The sequence below is a fragment of the Vulpes vulpes genome, chromosome 8 (genome assembly GCF_048418805.1).
Source record: "Vulpes vulpes isolate BD-2025 chromosome 8, VulVul3, whole genome shotgun sequence".
NCBI classification, from domain to species: domain Eukaryota; kingdom Metazoa; phylum Chordata; class Mammalia; order Carnivora; family Canidae; genus Vulpes; species Vulpes vulpes.
The window spans coordinates 61519451-61540773 of record NC_132787.1 but is presented as its reverse complement, the minus strand read 5'-3'; the positions used below and the strand labels follow the sequence as shown (position 1 = coordinate 61540773).

General features: G+C 35.8%; 1 protein-coding gene across 3 annotated transcripts in view; it reads left to right on the top strand.

The window, feature by feature from the left end:
* EXOC6B (exocyst complex component 6B) overlaps nucleotides 1-21323 on the top strand; it is a 616640-nt gene that overhangs the window by 321645 nt on the left and 273672 nt on the right. For all 3 annotated transcript variants that reach the window (XM_025994563.2, XM_072766927.1, XM_072766926.1), the window contains 2 exons: nucleotides 9794-9905; nucleotides 20445-20579. In XM_025994563.2, coding sequence (XP_025850348.1) covers nucleotides 9794-9905; nucleotides 20445-20579 — 247 coding nt within the window. The remainder of the gene's footprint in view (nucleotides 1-9793; nucleotides 9906-20444; nucleotides 20580-21323) is intronic.

The window sequence follows — 21323 nt, the reverse complement described above, 5'->3', positions numbered from 1 at the left end:
CAGTATGTATTGAGGATATTAGGCATGAAAATATACCATGGAAAGTGTTGAAATATGGAGAATTTACTTGCAGAACACCTAGAAGACTAATTAGATCATCTTAAAGAATTTGGGGGGGAATAGTCATTATGATCATCTTTTTGATTGTCTTTTCTAAAAGATAATTGTCTTTTCTAGAACCCCCTTCTCTCATTCACCCAAGCCAAAAATGTAAGAATCATTTTAACTTCTTATTTTCTATTAGTATCTATTTTTATTAAAAACAAAGCTTCAAGCGTTGGTCTACATTTTTGTAAACAGTTTATAAATATATTAAAAACGGTAAAACTCAAAATAGTTATAACCTGCGAGGTACTAGATATACTCCATTTTTCAGAGGAAGAAAGTGAGCAGAGAGAGGTTAAGTTACTTTATCAAGGTCACACAAGAGTGCCTAAGCCAGGATTCAAATCTGGTCAGCATCAGCTTCAACAAAATGATTACTACCGTGTTCACAATTTTTACCCTTGGCTGCACAGTATTAGTATTTTACATGCATTATCTCAGATAGTTGTCACAATGTTGTGTTAATTATTCTTATTTAACAAATGAAGGCAATGATCATTTGTAAATTAGCCTCTCTAAACTAATTGGGGAGAAAATTGATGGTTGTATGTTTTTTATTTGCAACTCTTTTTTTTTCTTCTTCTTTAAAGTTCTCTTCCCAGTGTGACTGCTTTCATTGACATTGTAGTTATAATCGCCTTGGGCCACTTAAATAATCTCCCAATTGTTCTGAAATGTTTACTTTCTCAACCATCTGCCCTTTCTTCTCATTCTATATTATATGTTCCTTAGAGTAATTTTTCTAAAATCAGGTCTTATCATTTAACTTTACTCAGCTTTCCAAGGATTCCTCACGGGTTACAGCATAAGGCTCAGTCTCTAGACTGACAGTTAACGATCTACCTCCTCTGCTCCTTGGCCTAGTCCTCCTTTACCTGTCCAGGTTCAGATCCCAGGCTAATTTCTGTGTCACTCCATGCTTCAGTCCTACCAACCTACTTACTGTGTTTTGATCCTAATATGCTATTTGATACTTGGCTTTCCTCATGATTCTGTCACTACCTGAAATCACCTTTTCCTTGTTGGTGCTCCTTAACCAGCTTCTTTTTTTTTTTTTTTTTAAGATTTTATTTATTTATTTATTCATAAGAGATGGAGAGAGAGAGGTAGACACATAGGCAGAGGGAGAAGCAGGCTCCCTGCAAGGAGCCTTATGTGGGTCTCAATCCCAGGACCCTGGGATCATGACTTGAGCCAAAGGCAGATGCTCAACCACTGAGCCACCTAGGTACCCCCTTTAACTAGCTTCTTACCATCCTTCCGGGTTCACTTTAAGCCTTTAATGAACGAAACCTTTCTGATCACTTCCATCCCTAATGGAGTTGATCTGCTGACTCCTTTGTGCTCTTTCTGTACCTTGCAAATGCTGTCATCAAAGCTCCCCTTAGATTTTATTGCTCTACTTATATCTTTGCGTTTCTGTATGTGCTAGACGATAGGCTCCTCTGTTCATTTATTTACTGGTTTATTCACCTTCCATTATAGGAAATTTGTTATTGGTTAGCTGGTGCTTGGTAGTAAGGACATTAAGATGCTGAAAATTTAGTCAGTGTCACTAAGGAGTGTGTAATCTAACTGAGGAACTGAACAATTGGTGATATGCACTATGAGGGAGAGACATAGCAGCAGCATAGGAGCCAAAAATTGAGACAAATTAAGGATGTTAGAAAAGGTCCCTGGAAGGGTAGAAACATTTAATGTTTGTTCAGCACAACATCCCCTGTACCAGCTCAGTAAATTTATAACAAAAAGAAAAAATGAGTGAATGGAATGTATGGCATGCCAGGCAACTCTGAAAGTAAACATAATTGGAAAATAGTTTGAGTTACCTGTTTGATAATCATTCTTACTAAGTAAAAAAATGAAGCATGGGGTTCGTACAGTTAATTTCTTCTTTTCTCTGAAAATGAGATCGTTTTCATAGAAATGGCCTCATAGAAATGAGATTATCTTTGGAGGATATAAACCAAAACTTTTTTTACCCCTTGGGGTCCATGCTCTCCACCCTCACCAAATGACTTACTAACCGAGAATGGTCTCTAGGGTACTGTGAGGTATGTTACGGTATAGAAAATATTACAAGTGCATAGCATAGAGACTTTTTCTATCCTGTGTTGGAGGAAAGGTAATATGGTAAAGGGATAATGTGAGTAAATTTTTCAGAAGTCTTTTTCTTGCTTGAATATATTGAGCTTTTGCCTGAAAACTCCCTCTGTTATGTTTAACATTGACAAAAATAAATATTCATTTTAGGAAGATTTTATAGCTGCCTTTACTCTTTAGTTTACATTTACCTTATTTTTTAGTCTATATTTGCCTTGTAACCTGGAGTGACAGAGGCCACTTTAACAATCATAGCTGTCATGGGGGCAGATTATAATATGAGATATGAGAATAATATATACAAAAACAATTAGTTCTTTTAAACACAAGACTCTTAAAATGGGAAAAACTGGTGTATTGAGATTTTTATGAAGCTTTAAAGATAATTTTCTTGTAAATGAAAGTCTTATTTTTTTTCCTGTAAGACTTTTCCCTTTTACATTTGATGATAAATGCTGAATAGCATTAGAAATATTGAAAAAAATATGTGAATTCTGAGGACAAAAAACTTTCTGTTTGAAAGAAAATTATTTTTTAAAGACAGCAAATAAATGGCATGTCTTTGGTAAAATAATGTTCTAGCATTTGCACTTGACTTAAAAAATAAGAATACACACAGTTTTTTATGTTTTTAAGTTGGATCTCTAAAGAATCTAGGAGATAGAGAACAGTTCAAAGAAGAAAAATTTTAAAAACTCAAAAATTTAAAACATAGTATAACCACTCTTTATATGTGAGAAATCCTTTTCTTTTACTCTTTATATGTGAATACATGTACCTGCATAAGGCTTTTTTTTTTAAAGCAAATTACTGTAAGATATTTCTGCTTCTATATATGATATAAGAAAGCTGGAAAGAATATTGTTTCCTCCCTAATAATGAAAAACATCACAAAATAAAACAGATAAACTATGAAATGAAAACTTTTATGGAACCCATCAGAGAGCTGAAGTTACAGGGTGACCAGCTACCCTGAAATTCAAGATGAGACTGGACCTTCTAAGAAGAGTGATGGGATGCACAGATTCCCTCACCTGTGCAGAGCAAGAAGAAAGGTAGAGATACCACACAAGTGAGAAAGAGGAGATCAAAGTCTCAATGGATTGCTAACACCTTAGTCGGAGCTAGCATGTTAGTACAGAACCTCTAGTTGTGAGTCCCAGATCCAGGAAGAAGTCACATTCACTCATCTGTTCTTTTCCATGGACCTTTACTGGGTGCTCTTGAGAAAAATTGGATGCTGAATAAGAGATCAGAGAGAACCATCCATGATGTTGCAGGTGTGGAGAAGGGGATCAGCCACTGCTATGAGGAGGTCATGAAGCCCCACCCCATGGTTAGAACTCTTCATTTATACCTATCACAAACTGCGGCACTGGGGTAGGGTAGCAAACTCTGTCTGCAGGGCACAGGAAAAGACCCATTGTTACAGCAGGAAGGACAAGAATAAAAAGTTTCTGGCCCCTGGAAGAAGGGCAGAAAACAGTCCTGGGCCCAGGATCTTATATACTGGTACGATTAGATCTTCTAACACTGGGGGAAGGCAGAAAATTGTGGTAGGCCCCCTGCAGGCATAAAGTAGAGTTGGGCTGCCACTGAGCAGGGATCTTGAGCAAGCTCCACTTCTGAGCACCAGGCATACAGGGCCTCCCTGAGACTGAGGCTAGCCAGGACAACAGAGAAAGTTCATTGAGCTCTATTCATGGTTTAGCAATGACTAAATAGTCAGCAACCTATTATTGGTTGCTGGACAAGAATGTAGAGAAAGAGAGATCAGGTCTGTATTTTAGGCGTAGAGGTGTATAACTGAAACTGGTGGGTGGTGCAGGAACTTTCTGAAAAACCCTCTGGATCCCAGCACTCACACCAGCCCTACGTAATCAGTGGGAGAATTTGAAACCTGTGAAGTTCTGTAGGTAACGACGGCAACACCAAAACCCAAACCCAGTTCAATTCTTGTTTATATTCATGGCCCAATAGGAGGAGGGACATAGTCATTTCCAAGTATAAGTACTGTGACCTTAACCTCTACTGTTTTACATATGATATCCAAACTTCAATAAGAAATGGGAGACATTCAATAAAGCAATTAAAAACAACTCATTGTCAGGGGAAGATGAAATCAACAAAACCAGACTCTGAGGACCCAGATGATAGAACATTTAAAGTTAGAACTTTAAAATACTACATACATAAACAGATAGGGACTTTGGGGAGAAAGGTGGACATTTTTGGAAAGAGTCAAATGGAAATGCTTGATATAAGAAACTGTTTTAGAAATAAAGACTTCCTTTGAGAGCTCACCAGGGGACTTGACACAGCTGAGGGAAGAACTCAGGAAACTTGAAGATAGGTCAACGAAAGTTACCCAGATTGACACACAAAGAAAAAAAATGAGGTGAAAAAAATGAAGTGGCCAAAATCTGTGGGTCAGTTACAACAGTGTAACTGAGAGTTCAAGACAAAGATAAAGAGATCAGGGAAGGAGAAATATTTTAAGAGATAGATGATGGCTAAGTATATTTAATAAAAGAAATCAACCCAGAGACTTGAGATTTTGAGAAGCCTGTTAAGATAAACAACAAAACAGTTGTAACAACAACAAGCAAAGAAAAGCACTTAAACACATTGTATTCAAACAAGTGAAAATAAAAGGTAACATAATGCCCTGAAGGCATTTAGCAAAAAGAAGATGCTACAGCAGGTATAGTGAAAAGTGTTACAGCCTACTTCTCAGAAACTATGTAAGCCTGAGAGGATGGAGTGCCATACTTTAAGGACTCCGAAGAACCAATCAAGCAAGAATTCTATTGGCAGCAAAATAACTTTCAGAAACCATGCAAATTTTTATTTTAGCCAAAAAAAAAGTTGAGATAATTCATTGCCAATGCACCTGTAGTGTTGGCATGAAATGAAAGGAAATTCTTTATATAAAAGGAATATATGGGATATTCCCCTCATTCTTCACCTCCCTAGCTGTTTCTTACTATGTATGTATCTGTGTGTGTGTATACTATTATAAGCCCTGTGGTTTATATTAATTTTGATTAGTTGAGATATTGTCTTTTCTCCCAGTATAATATCATCATTTTCTTTTTTATAATAAGTAATGTTTGTGCTTATGTTGAAATGTATATTCTCTTAGTTATCAGATATTCCTCACTTCCTTCCTTTTTAAGTCCATTAATGATTCTTGCCTGAATCAGTTTTTCATTCTGATAATTACTGAGTTATGATTTTTAATTAATTTATGGTTTCTTAATTGTGTTTTACTTAGCATTCTATTTTAAGGAGTCCTTCCCCATCTGCTTCCTTGCTGCCTATCGTCTGTCTCTTTGTTTGTCATCTACCTATCATCAGATGAGACTCATGGATTCTTAATTTACTTCATTCATTCCTTCACTATCTTTATTTATTTTGATGCTCCAACTGTCCCAGACATATGGCATGTGAGCCATTTCAAACTAGTTCCTATGCCTTATTGATGTATTCCTATCACGTTTTGGGACATTTCTTGCTTAATCACGGTATCATTGATTTATACAAGGAGCACTTCCTTTCAGTGTTGAGTGGTATCTTGAAAATATGATCTGGACATGTGTCTTTATTTTAAAATGCATCATTTTGAATCAACAAATGGTTGCATATTGGATTTTTAAAAAAAATTTTTAAATTTATTTATTTGAGAGAGAGAGAGAGAGAGCGAGCAAGTGCACAAGCAGAGAGAGTGGCAGAGGGAGAAGCAGATTCTCTGTTGAATAGGGAGCCTGATGTGGGGCTCAATTCCAGGACCCTGGGATCATGACCTGAGCCAAAGGCAGACGTTTAACTTACTGAGCCACCCAGGTGCCCCTGCATATTGATTTTTAATGTAATCTGCCTCATTGGACTGTTTATTCCATTACCTTAATGAATTTAGTGATACAGTTGGAATGAGGCCTGCTATTTTGCTACTATTTTTCTATTTGTCTCATTTGTTCTTTGCTCATTTTTTCCTGTTTTTCTTTCTTCTTGATTAGGTTTTTTTAGTATTATGATTTATTTTCCCTATTGGCTTTACCTGAGTATAACTTTTTGGTTATTTTAATTATTTGTTTGTGTGGTTGCTCTGGGGAATCACAGTGTACATTGTTAACTTATCATAGTTTATCCTGAATAATATTATTTCACTTTACATGTAATTTAAGAATCTTCAACAGTATAATTTGTCATCTCCTTTTTTTTTTTTTTTGACATTGTTGGTATATATTGCATGTATATACCTCTTTTTAACCCTAAAATATATTGTTGTTTGTGCTTTGAAAATTTAATAGTATTTTAAAGTTCAAGAAAAAAATTACATTTATTTATTTTTGCCCACTACGTATGTTCCATTTTCAGGCCTTCTCGTTCTTTCCTACATATCTAGGTTACCCTTTGGTATCATCTTCCTGCTGCACTAAAAAATCTCCTTCAGCATTTCCTTTTAGTGTTATATCTGCTGGTATTGGATTTTCTTAGCTTTTAAAAATACTTCTAAAATAGTTTATTTTTTTAAATTTTTAATTTTTTTTGAGAGTGGGGGAGGGGCAGAAAGAGAGAGAGAGAGAGAAAACCTTAAGCAAACTCCAAACCCAGTGTGGAGCCTGACACAGGGCTCCATCTCAAGACCCAAGGTCACAATCTGAGGCAGAATCAAGAGTCAGATGCTTAACCGACTGAGCCACCCCGGCACCCCTCTAAAATAGTTGCAAAATAATCTTTTTCATCTCTGTTTTCAAAAATATATTTCTGAGGCACAGAATTCTAGGTTGCTAGTCCTCCCTTTCTCCACATTTAAAGATTGCTTTCCACTATCTGTTTCCATTGTATTATGAAGAGAAATAAGCCATCATTCCTGTTGTTTTTCCTCTGAATGTATTGTCTTTTTGCAATGATTGTTTTAAAGATTTTCTTTTTGTCTTTGGACTTTACAGTTTGTGATATTCGTAAGTATTGTTTTATTTATAATTAATTTTATGTGGAACATACTAAACCTCATGGATCTGTGGGTTGAAATATTTTATCATGTTTGGAGGTGATTTTGCCAAAATTTCTTTAAATATGTCTTCTTTCTCATTCTTTTTTTATCCTGCAACTCCTAGCTGCATTTGATGGATCATTCAGGTTTCATCATTACTTGAGTGAACTGAATGTCTCAATTTTAATTAGCTTCAAATTACTTCTGATTTCAAATGCTATTTCCAGAAGTCTTTTTGTCCTTAAGACCAACTCTGAAATTCCAAAGCTTTCATCCAGGAACTTATCTCTGATCTTAACGGGATTTGAGCTGGGCTAGGTTTCAACATTAGTTAGTTTTTTCTTTCTTTTGGATTGCATTTCAGTAGCCCTGAATCCAAAACCCTTTGCAGAATTTGCAAGATCTCTTTCTGATTTCTTGCACTGCCTTCACCATTTCTTATGGAGCAGAACTCTTGTAGTGGAGAAATGTTGCGTCAGTTAGTTTATTTTTGTTTCGAGGCTTTCCTGGATTCCGAACTGTAATAGCAGCCCATGCAGTTAAAGGTTTGGCTGATTTCTCTTTATCTCAGCAAAGCCTTTCAGCCTCTGACTATTTCAGTCTTTTATCCTTTATCCATCTGTACCCAAATTAGGCAAATGGCCTCAGGTATGAAAGTGACTGCTACCCTTTCAAAGGCGTATCCTGGTGTGGTGTGCAATTTTGTTCAGTTAGGCGTTTGTGTATATGTGTTAATCATACCTTGTTGACATCGAGGGAAAATACAACTTTTAATATTAGACCTAACTTTTTGGTTGTTATGAAAGTAATGTGGTCTTTCTTGATCTTCTACATCATATCCAAATGTGGAACTTCTGCTAGATCTTCTTAAACCATAATAGAGATACATAATCAGCACAGGGATGTCGTGAGAGTGATTAATATCAAGGACACCAGATTACTTTAGACACCTGTGTTAAGTATAGTTTATAGCAACCTATACTTATTTGTAGCTCATATTATAATTGACCTGATGTAATTATGAATTTAATATGTGAAGGCAGGAACCATGACCATTTTGTTCATTCACCATTTTGATCTCATTATTCCACCAACTCAATGCCTAACACCTCATATATTTGTGGAATGAAGTATTTCAGTTCAGTAATAATTTTGGTAAGGTTAGCCGTGGTCTAGAGGGTATTGGCCAATTAAATGTATCCTTACATGGACCCTGTGAAAATATTTTGATGTATCATTTTTTCTTGATTATGTTCTTGCATTCTGTAGTCTTGCTTGTTTTTAGTATTTTTCTATTTTCTACATAGCATGATAATGTAGCTTGTCTATGTATTTAGAATTATAAGATTTTTAATCTGACTATATGAAACCTCTGATTTTCTTCTCTAGAAAGAGAAATTGATGAGAAAAAAATTTTGTGACTATTGTCCACAAGTAATAAATTTACAAGAACTCACAAATCTCTATTTACAGTTATTTCTTACTATTTATAAACTTTACTTTTGTATTTCTACAAAGTAATTTTATCATTGAAGAGCTATTTGTCCTAAAAGGATATCTTTTTTTAGAAAGCCATCTTGGATGATGCTTTCAGGGGCTCATCAAGGATGTATAGGCTTAGAATTTAGGTTATTGGTACGGAACAATTGTCTTTTTTTTTTTTAAACTTTGCATACAAAGATGTCTATTGAATCATTTTCTTTATATTTAGTTTCCTTTAGTGTGTAGAAAATGTCATTATTGGGGCACCTGGCTGGCATGGTTGGGAGAGCATGTGACTCTTGATCTCAGAGTTGTGAGTTCAAGCCCCGTGTTAGAGGTAGAGTTTACTTAAGAAAACAACAACAACAACATATAATAAGGACTTAATAATGTCCATTGGAATAAAAATGAGTGAATAAATTTTAAAAAAAGAAAAAAGTCTTTATTGATAATTTTGGGGGTAGTAAGGATTATAAGACATTTATGCAGAATTAAACTGCTGGTCTAAAATACTTATTTTCGAATCAGAGCTAAGTATACTTGACATTATACGAATGATGACAGGATAGGAGCAGAGATATCTTTTCTTATGGGCCTTTATCAGCTAATTGTGCAGGAAACCAATAGAAAGACCATGTTGGAAAGTTATAAACAATAATCTGTGAAGGAACTTGGAAGTATAAGAGAAATAATGTTTTCAGGATAAGGAATCATTCTGGGAAACTCTTTATCTACCCTGAGAGACAGTACAGCATAGTGTTTAAATGTGGTCTTTAGAGCTAGATGGCCTGTGTTAAAATCCTTTTTTTGTGGTGTGTACGTACTGTGTGACCTTGAACGAGTAACTTAAATTCTCTGTGTCTTCATTTCCTCATCTGCAAATTAGAATTAATAATAAAAGTAATTAGTAACATTAGTGTTAAATTTAAATCAATTTTAATATATTAAAGTACTTAGAATAATTTCTGGCACAAAATAAATGTTCTTTGCAGCCATTATTATTATTATTATTATTATTAATCATTATTAGAAGTACCACTGGCACCTTGTTTGCAATGTAATCCTGCTACCTAGTATGACTGACTCTTGAGAATTCTTTTTCAGCTCAACTGAAGTCGATGACATGATTCGCAAATCTACAAACCTGTTGCTAACCAGGACTCTGAGCAACTCCCTGCAGAATGTCATTAAAAGGAAGAATATTGGACTTACTGAGGTAAAGCTGCTCTTAATGGAGGCAGCCAAGGCAATATGTGAACAGATGTCCTAAGCTCTGGGTCCTGTTTGTGAGTTAACTATAACTTTCTATAAGGTCCATCACATTCTTCCTAATGGATTCCTAATGGTGAAAGTGCAAAACAAGTAATTTGTTTTGCTCTTTGGTCACCTTGGAGAAATCTATTACATTTTTGAGAAGTCACTTTCTCTCTCTCTTTCTTTCTCTCTCTCTATTTTCACCAGCTTAACTTGTTTTCTTTTCTGAAGATGCTGTGATAAATTTGTATTATTTGCCATCAGTTATATAAAAACAAAATTGTTGATTGTAGAATATAGACAACATTACGTTCCATCCAAATGAATGACAGTTCAAATACAACATACAATATGAAATCACATCTTGTCTGCATAAATCATTGATGCCAAAGATATTGGGACTTACAGTCCATGGTTAGTGTTAGACTCAGCTTTTGTTTCTGAGATACCTCCTGTATATGAATGGTAAATTACTCTTTATCAGAATGTGAGTCTGGGAATTTGGGATTGAGGAAATGTGAGAGAAAGGCAATCGTCACATTTCTGTGGAAGCTTACAGAATCTCACAAAGCGAGAAGGGATATTACACACATGTTGAGAACAGTAATTTGGCAAACTGAAGATTTGGCACGTTGGCGTAAAGTCCTAAAATTTAGAAAGATGTGAAGTTTCCTTTCTCTTGGAAACCCAGGATTGCATGGGAGCGTCAACCTGCCATTTTATGGAAATTATAGTGCCAAAAAGTGAGAGCTTGGAGGAATTTTTTTCACAGGGAAAGGGAAAGGCTGTTGGCCATCTGTTTTACTTGCAGAGGTGGTGTAGTTTGAAAGTCAGTTGCTCTAGGAAAAATTGACATTTTCAGATATACACTGTCAAAGTTAATGGTGAAAGTAGGCAAATGGTTAATGATGCTGACTCATAGGTAAAGACAGCTGGAAGCCAGGTGAACATCTACTTCAGATTCTAGACTGTTTCTTTCCCTGTGTTAAGATTTTAAAATATTATAACGTGGAACTTTGGCAGTGTTTGAGTCCCATTTATAACAAACTTTTTTTTTTATGGCTGAAAGTTACATTTGACATTATTTAGGACAGTTCCCTCATTTTGCAGAGCTTCCTCTCTGTTGCTTGGTAGAGAAACATTAGTATTATCTTTGTGTGTCCGAGAATAATAGGTTAACTTCTTTTCATCATCAGGAAAACTAAAGAAAAAGGAAAATGGAATGAAATGGAATGAGAAGTAGGAAGTCCTCCTGCTTTTGGTGTATTGTAGTGTTCTGCTTTTATGAATCCCAAGTAGGACAGGAAGTTGGTTATTTATTTTGTGAACTCTCCCTGTATTATAACTTGATAAGTTTTCTTAGGCCATTTGATTTGACAATCTTATAAAACATTTTAAACAAGTAGTATAGCAGGCACATGGTGCGATAGAAACAGCTTTGGCCTCAGAACTGTCTTGAGTTTGGTTGTGGCTGTGCTGTTGATTTACTGTGACATCTGAAGAGAAAGACCGAACTTCTCAGTTCTTCAGTTTTCCGGACTCCGTTGTCCTTTAGGGCATATGCAGATCAGGTCAGGATTGGGAGAAGCAGTAGAAGCTTATCAATGACTAGATCATTGTTCTTGGCACTATTTCAGTGAATACTAAGTATTATTCCTAAGTTACTGAATCTTTCTAGGCAATAATGCACTTTCATTATCAATATCTTTGCATATGGCTGAAGGAACATCTGCATACATTTATTTATTTTGGCTATTATGGTGGTGTATGCGTGGATAGACAAATACAGACTCAGTGATTTTTATCAACAGCCAGTAAATCTTTGAATAACTATGTTGCTCACCTTGGAAGAGAAGACATTATATCCTCATATACAGGGAACTGAAGTGAGTTCCCATCTGAAGTCATCATCACATTAGATAATGTTTATGAAACAGTTTGTATTCGTCAAAGCCCATCACAGATACCATTTCATTTAGTATTAGTCACATTGGAAACTGGCTGGGCATATGTTATTATTACCAATTTTTGGAAGGCATAATTGAAGTGTAGGGGGATTGTCCACAGTTATGTAGTTAACAAAATGACAGAAATGAGACCTATGTCTGGGTTGTTTTCTCCCAAACTTAATTCACTTTTACTATAATGTACTGCCTTCCATATTGATTTAATTATTTCATCAGAACAAAGGCATTTTTACAAGAAGTCCATAGTAATATGGAAATTGTTCTGGTTAGAGATGATTTTGTGACAGCGAGCACAGAGCCACTCAAACAATAGAAGTATTATAAGCATACAAAACTCACTGAATGCTACTTCAGGTTGTCAGACAATTCTTTCAGGACTTAAACGTTCATATAAGCTCATGTTTGTCTGTTTGCCTGTCTTATTTGAATTTATATGATATCTTATTTCTTCTTTTTTTCTGTCCATATGCTCTATCCTTTAGCTTTTTCTCTCTGTAACCTGGCTTTCTTGCTTTTTCTCATTGCATCTTTGCTTCCCCACATTGAGCCAACTCAACATTGCCTTTCAGTTCTCGCTTATGGTAACTTGAATGTTTTGTACTCTAAGACCTTATGTGCCTATCCCTACTCAATCAGCAGGGTTAGCTGTTTTCCTTAGACTGGGAAGAAGGGCAGCTGAGCTGTGGTTAAGAGTGTGTGTTCTAAAGCAGAGTGCCTGGATTCCAATTCTGCCTAGGTTCTCTTCCCTTAATAAATGTGTTCTTGGGGAAATTACTTGGCTTTATGTGTAAAATGGGGACAATAAGAGCATGTATTTCCTATGGTTGTTGTGGGGAATAAATGAACGTACGAAGTACTTAGAACAGTGTCTAATAAGTAGTAAATACTCAATGCATATTACCTCGTGTTGTTAAAGAGGTCTGGACAGGTAAACAATGATTGTCAGGTTTAGTGCAAAGATGGTTTTTTAACTAAGAGAAGTTAGAAGATTACAGCAAGATGACGTGTTATGATAAATAACTTGCTTATTAACTTTATAGTATTGATTGAGTACCTGCTGTGTAAGAGGCACTGATCTAAGCCCTATGGATAAATAAGTGAACAGCAACAAGAACAACAACAAAAGAGGTCCTTGCTTACATTCTAGTGGCAGAAAACAGTAAATACTAAGCAAAGTAAATAGTAAATCATTTAGTATGATAGAAGGAGGTAAATGCATTGAAGAGAAAAAAGAATCTGGGCTAAGGGAATCAGGAGTCTGGGTAGAGGTCCAAGTTTGTTTTTAATAAAAAGAGCAGCATCTTTTTATTGACATATCATTGTTACCATATTGAAATGATGGTGACATATTGAAGGGTAAACAGCATTCTTGGCAGAAATTAGAGCAAAGATCTGGAGACATTAAGTTACTGGTCAGTTCAGGGAATAGTAAGGAAGCTAGGATAAAGCTAGAGTGGAGTGAGAAAGGGGAAGTGACTCAGGAGATTAGATCACAGGTGCCAGGGGTGTGTGGTAGGCCACTGTCAAGTTTTAAACTTTTATTTTGAGTGAAGTGGGAAGCTATTGCAGGAATTTGATGAATGATACTATGTGACATATTTCAAAGGAATAACATTGATTGTGGTTTTGAGAATAAACTGTAGGGTGTAAACAGGGAGACCAGTTGGGAAGCTGTGACACTAATTTAGGGAGATTTGATGGCAGCATGGATGGTAGCTGTGGAGATGGTAACAGGTGATTAGATTTGGAGTGCAGAGTCAGCATGTTTTCTTAATGACTGTATGTGAAGGGAGAGAGAAAGAAAGAAGTTGAAGATAACTCCAGGATGTTTTGATTTGAGCCGCTAGAAGGTTGTATATACCATGCACTGTGATGGCAAAAACTTTAGATAGAGCTCGGTTTAGGGTGGAGGAGATTGGGAATTTGGTTTGGACATATTTAATATGTAGTGTTTTTTCATATACATTTTGTGATTTTGAGTAAGCAGTTGTATATGTGAGTGGAGTTTGAAAAAGAGGTTTGGCCTGGAGATAAAAATTGGGGGAATACAAATAATACTTATAACTACCTATTTAGAAATATCACTAAGGGAATTTGTAAAGCTGGAGAAGAGAAGTTGAAGGACTGAGCCCTTGGGCATTCCATTATTAAGGAGTCAGGAGAAAAGAGGAATTCACAAAGGAGACTGGGAAGGAGCCACTAGAGAACTAGGAAAAAAACAAAACAAAACAAAATAGGAATAATAACAAGAGTATAGTGTCTCAGAAGCCAAGTGAAGAAAGTATATCAAGAAGGAGGGCGTGGTCAGCTTGACAAATACTGATGATAGATCAGGTAAGATAAAGATTAAGAATTACTGTGAGAATTACTGAGCCACCTGAGTGGCTCAGCGGTTGAGCATCTGCCTTTAGCTCTGGGCATGATCCTGGGGTCCTGGGATCGAGTCCCATGTTGGGCTCCCTGCAAGGAGCCTGCTTCTCTCTCTGCCTGTCTCTGCCTCTCTGTGTCTTTCATGAATAAATAAAATCTTTTTTTTTTTTTTTTTAAGAATTACTATGGGACTTACCAAGTTGGAGTACATTGGTGACCTCAATAAGATCATTTTTAATAGAACGATGATAGGAGACTCCTGATGGAATAGGTTTAAAAGAGAGTGGATCCTGTACGGAAGAATTTAAAATACTTTATGTAGGTAGTACCCTCTCAAGGAGGTGGAGCTTAGCTCCCACTCCTTGGATGTAGGTTGTACTTATGACTTGCATCTAACAAGTAGAGTATGGAAGCGAGGGAAAAAATTTATAGTGAAGAAACCTGCCACATGCTACCTTGGTCAGGTGATCAAGGTTAACATAATCATTGGTAAGTGATATTTGGTTGCACGTACCTTTGATATGATGATAAGGCATCTCTGATCTTCCAAATTTCACTGTAACCGTGAGAAATAAATTAAACAAACCCAAACTGAAGGACATTCTACAAAATACCAGTGCTCCTTAAAATTGTTAAGGTCATCAGAAACAAGGAAAGTCTGAGAAACTGTCACAGACCAGAGGAGGCTAAGGAGACATGACAACTAAATGTAATGTGGGATCTTAGAAGAGATCCTGAAAACGGTGAAGAACATTAGCGAGAAACTTGTGAAATCTGAATAAAGTGTGTTGCTCAATTAATAGTAATACACCAATGCTGGTTCCTGAGTTGTGACAAATATACCATGGTAATGTAAGATGTTAACAATAGGAGGAACTAGATATGGTGTATTTGGGCTCTCTTTGCAACTATTTTGTAATATAAAACCATTTTAAAATAAAATAATATAAAACCATTTTAAAATCATTTACTTAAACAATTTAATTGGAGACAGCAAGTAGAAGACAACTATTTCAGAGGTAATTTTGTTACAAAGGTAAGCGAGAAAATGAGGGAGTTGACAGGGGAAGTACATTAAGAACAAATTTTTTATTTTTTTAGTAGAAGTAACAGCATGTTATTTCTGATGAGAGTGATGCAATAGAAAGCAAAAAGTGATAGAAGTGATAGAAGAGAAAAAGGGAAATCTTTGGAGTAATGTCCTTGAGGAGGAGAGAGACTTTAGAATCTAATGCACAAGCAAAGGAATTGGCTTTAGGTGGTGTAAAGTTCATCTTTGGGTAACAGATGAGACTCAGATTATGTGGATGCAGATGGTGGTGGCTGGGCATATGTTATGGTGGCAGACTCCAAACACTGTTTTCTCAGTGAAAGATCTTCAGCTGAAAGTGGAGTTCCAGAACAAATGTTGGTGTTGAAGCAGAGAGAAAGTATATCTGGAGGTATGGAAAAGAGATTTGGTTGGTACTCGATGTGGTTATTTTGTAGCATTAAGTGCCCACTTTGGCTAGTGCATAGGAATTAAAGTGAGACTGGTCAGAATGGTTGTATATTTTCTTAAGCCATATTTGGCTGGAGATATAATAAATCCATATCAATAACAGTTTTCAGGAATTTGGTATGTATTATACTCAATACTTTATTATTTATATTAGTATTTATATTTAGTAATTTATAATATCAATTATTTCTTTAGTATGACATTGATGTTGTTATCTCAATTTTAAGATGATGAAAGATAGTAACCGCGTAAGGCCATATACAACCAGTAAGTAGTTTGGAAATAAGATTTGAGATAAGTTTTGAAATACAAAATTTTCTTTAAAAATAAGATTTGGAGTAAAGGTTTGAAATTTCTTTTGTTCTAAGCCTTTGCTTTTTCACTGCATTAATTTGCAAAACAGTATCATAGAGATAAAGGAAACAAACCACCAGTTTATTCATCTCAGAATATCATAGATTAGTTAAGCTTGAAACAAAATTTTAAGATGAATCAAAAACATCTTACATCATTATGAAGAATGAATTGATAAAAAGACTTAAGATATAAACTGGATTTAAAAATATATTTATTATAGATGATAGAAATAATACACCATCACTTTAAGTTTCCACTCATATATCATTTCCTTAAGGAGGCCTTCCTTGACCACCCTATCTGAGACCTACCATCACTGTGTAACTCCTTATTTCACTTCTATTCCCAGTGCTTATTATTACTTAACATTATGCTATATGTTCGTAAGCATATGTGTTTAATCTCCACAAGGCCAGGGACTTTGTCTTGTGTATAATTGTGTACAACTGTATTCTCATTCCTTGGCACATAGGAGTTCCTAATGGATGAAAGAGAGAGAAAGAAAAAAGAAAAGTAGATAGGCAGGTTCTTAGGGTAAAGTGAAAGAAATTAAGACTTCCTATTAGGGGCACCTGGGTGGCTTAGTCCATGAAGCATTTCTGCCTTCAGCTTGGGTTGTGGTCTCAGCGTCCTGGGATCGAGCCCCGCATCAGGCTCCCTGCTCAGTGGGGAGCCTGCTTCTCCCCTTCCCTCTGCTGCTCCCCCTGCTTGTGCTCTCTCTCTCTCTCTGTGTCAAACAAACAAATAAAATCTTTAAAAAAAGAGTTATTAGTGATACCATATTGAATATTTATGTATCTATTTTATTATAATAGTCCCCAAGAGACCTGAATAAATAACCAATGCTTTCTTTTGAATATAATGTAGATTGATGGCAACATGTCTCTATCCTGTGTTGTCTCCCACATAACAGTGTTTACCATCCCCTGTTGTTAACAGTAGTAATGTTGCTAATATTATGTTAAAACATTTTATAATGAAGTCTTGTCAAATATAAGCCTTGTACTAGACCTTTGAATTTGGACCAGTAATTCCAAGTACTTCAGTATTTTTAGGTGTTTACTTTGGAAATGGTAAAAAATGAGGAGTTGACCTAGCTTTTTGTATCTTTGCTGGGGTGAAATGGAGAAAAATTCCTTGAAATCTTAGGGAGAGCTTATTTTTGTGAATGAGAACAAACACTGCTATTTAGTTCTTTATCTTGTGAATCCAACAGTGGAAAAGCATTGGCAGTGTGGAGAGGGAGTGTGACTTCTCATTTTCTTGCTTTAGGTTAGTACTTTTGGAACTTTAGCATCCTGAATTCTCTGCTTTGGAAAACAAGATAAGGTAACAGGTGACTTCCACAGTCTACTCTGCTTTCCGCATTAGATTCTCTCTGCTACTGGGAATGAGAGACAGAAAAATTTTCTGCTTCTTAATGGTTTTTAACCTTAGTAATTCCTGTCATTTAATTGTGAGAGGTGGTTGTTTGCTTTAGTGTTCTCTCTCTCTCTCTCTCTTTTTTTGGACTCCTCACAGAACTCTACTTTATACCTAATCTGATGCTAATACCATGTCTTTGGAACAATGTTAAGGACAGTTCGGATTGCTGTGGTGATATATTTTTGTAAGAGAGTGGGAAGTGGGGATTAAAAATATCAAAGGAGCTCAAAACTCTGATGGAAGCTGATATATGAAATTGCTTCATTGCATCCTTAAGTTCAGAATTACCCCCACAGTATCTGGCTTCACATTTGTAAATGCCCTTGTAAGGATTTTGGTTTTCTGTCATTCAGGAGTAGAGATCACTTAGACCTCATTAACAGACATTATTCCCTTTGAAAATGACATGGTATCTAATGTAATCCTAGAGGGTTTTAATAATCTATTCTATGCTCAGCAATGAAACATTTCAAAAGTGACTGACAGCCAATTGATGTAATTCATGGTGATCTTTTGTGTTGACAGATCTTTAAAAAGTCAAGGGAAATTACTACTGTACCTAGTGAAGCCGCCTCCTTTTTTTTTTTTTAAACTGTCAATATCCTGCAAAACAGGACAATTTTCTCTTTGACTGCCACTGTTTTTTATTTCAATAACATGACATGATTCCTCCTTATTATTAGGATTTCTTTTGATAGATAGAATGTGTTCCCTATAGGTAACGCTGACTTTAAAATAGAAATTCTTCAGTTCTCCAAATTAACTCTCTTACTTTTCTGATTTATATATCAAGACAACCTTGCCAGTAGCCACCTTCCTGCTCAGGAAGAAGAGTGATTTAATTTAGACAATTTAAATTTTTAAAATGACTTTAGTCTTTCTCTGAGGGAGAAACATGTTGAAAGAAAGAGGGTGATGAATTGCTTATTTTGGTAGGTGTTTTTTCCTAGAGCACTCTACAGTTAAAAGTGTGATGTTTTGGGTAGTTTTATAGAAAGAGATAGTGTCTGTGTCCAAAACTCAGAGTCTTTAAATGAAGGGAAGGGGCTTAGTGAGAAATATGAGATTGTCTGATGAGTTGTGGGGAATAGTACAGAGATCTGTTCCCTTTGTTGCCCTAACTTTTCATTGTTTTTGGAACTGCATCTCTGGGTCTCTGCCCTTTGCCCTCACGTTCCAAAAGCAGACATTTTCCCCCACAGTTTCCAGCTGATCCTTGGGGAGTAGAAAGTACCTTTCTCCTTAGTCCAATCTATTACTAAAGCATTGTTATGATTTAATATGTATTTTTTCAGAATGAACACTGTACGTTAGCCCTGTGCTGGTTTGCTGTTGGGGAGATAAGAATGTACTTTCTGATTACAATCCTATTAACATTTTTGTTTAATATTCAGCAGTATAATACAATGACTGCTACTGAAGTGTAATTCCAACTTTTAAACATTTTTTAATAGTAAAATGTGTATTACCCCCCAACCTTCATCTTCAGTTTCAACTTCTCTTTGTCTCATCTATCCACTTACCCCCCATTCCTTCTCTCACTGGACTAGAGGAACACCTAAGTTCACCCATAGCCTTACATACCCAAACTCCCCCTGTCTGCCACAACCCCCCCCACCACACACATTTCTGTGGAAATAAAAAGTTAAAGATGTAGGAAAGAGAAACAAACAAACACACAAAAAAAGGTTTTATTCCATTTTCTCTTCATATTTCTTTTAGACTCTGGGAAATATGAATAGTTTTCATAGTTGAAATAAGTAGTAGGTGCCCCCTTTTTAAAAAAAATTTAAATTAACTTTTTTTCGTGGAGAGGTCTAGTTGATGGCAGACCCAGAATCTGATATTTCAGTCTTATGTACATAAGTGTGCAGCACTCCAGGGCTGCCATTTTATGCTTATGCTAAAAGGCACTGTCAGAAGTCATTTCAGTGAGTCCATAATTTGAAGGTAGAAGACTTGGATTGAGTCCAAATTCCATTTAGGTTCTGTGGTCTAGAGAAAATCATTTCATTCTTGTTTCTGTTTAGTAAAATAGAAGCAATAATTATGCCCAACTTAACTTAGTTTTCCAGGTTCCTGGGAAGACAATGTAAGAAAATGAATTGTGAACTACTTTGTAAACTTTAATTCTATCCTGACAATAAGAGTCATTCTTTCTCATCCTCCCCTCAAAGTTATTTATATAGATGACTTTTTATCATACCAGTACTATGGTTTTTAAGAATCTCTCTTGTTAGAAAAGGAAAATAATATTAACGAAAGGATATTTAATCCTCAAAATAACTGTGTGAGTAGAAATTATTACTAAGAAATTATTACTAACAGTTTACAGATAAAGAAACAGAGAAGTTAAGAAACTTTATCTGGATTAATAATTTGTAAATAGTTGATTTGCTGGTTTTTCTGACTGTAATGCCCACATTATTTCTTCTGTAAGCTAATATAGTTTGTTAATATCCTGTAGTCTATTTGCTGTTTATTATGCCTAATTTTGAAACTTCTTGCCATTCACTTATTCTTGTTCTTTCGGGGGGGGGGGGGGGTATTTATTTCATTCATTTGGCAATTATTTGTTGCCAGGCTCTGTGCTAAACACTAGCAGTCTTCGTTCTTAGTCTCTTAAACAGAAGAAGACATCTGTTTAAAATAGAGAGACAAGTGCTCTTCTCCTAGGGGGAATACAAGATGCTTTGGGAGTCAGGGAAGGCTTCTTAGAGGAATTACAACCTAAGCCCATGCTCTGACAAACCCTTTGTAGAATACAAAAGGCCCCTCCCATTTTGCCTTTTGTTTTTTCCTCTACCAGCAGATTGATACTGAGCCATTTGTTTTCGGGTAAATAGTCAAATGACTCTTACATGTGCTTGTTATTTTCTAGCTTGTCCAGATTATTATCAATACAACACACTTGGAGAAATCCTGTAAGTACTTGGAAGAATTCATCACCAACATCACTAATGTGCTTCCAGAGACAGTCCACACCACCAAGCTCTATGGCACCACAACTTTTAAGGTGAGAGGGCACTCTGGCCTCTGGTGTGCATAGTCTGGGGCATTCTACCTAAAATAGCTTTGTTTCTCCCAAGATGCATACTAGTGTGATTCATAACATGGTTTTGAGAATAAGGGCTTATGATTTCCTTAAAATAACAAATATCAATGCTAATTTCTAGATGTTTAAACTTAAAAATTTCTACAAGTCTGTCCACTAAATATTCCTTGTATTTTGTACTTGAAAATGGCTATTTCCTCAGTTGGGCCTCGTCTTAATCAAGAAGTCTTAAGTATTCTTTTAATCTTGGGATTTTTATTTATTTGTTCATGAGAGACACAGAAAAAGAGGCAAAGACATAGGCAGAGGGGAAAGCAGGCTCTTTGCAGGGAGCACAATGTGGAACTCTATCCCAAGACCCACAGGATCACGCCCTGAGCCAAAGGCAGATGCTCAACCACTGAGCCACCCAGGTGCCCCAAATTTTTAAAATTAGCTGTTCTTGCTTCTTTGTGTCCTGTGTCCAGTTTTTTTCACCTACTTTTTAGTGAGGCATTTCTGTCCCTTTCTATTGTAGTTAGGAATTTTATAATCATTTCACAAGGCCCCAACACTAGTTTTGATCTAGATTTTGATCAAATGGGAAAAATGACACTATTGTAGAGCAAAAGACAGAGAGTTTTTGGAGAGTAAATGAATGAATGAGTGAATTTATTTATTTATTTTACTTTTTAAAAAATTTAATTGGCCAATCTATAGTATAAC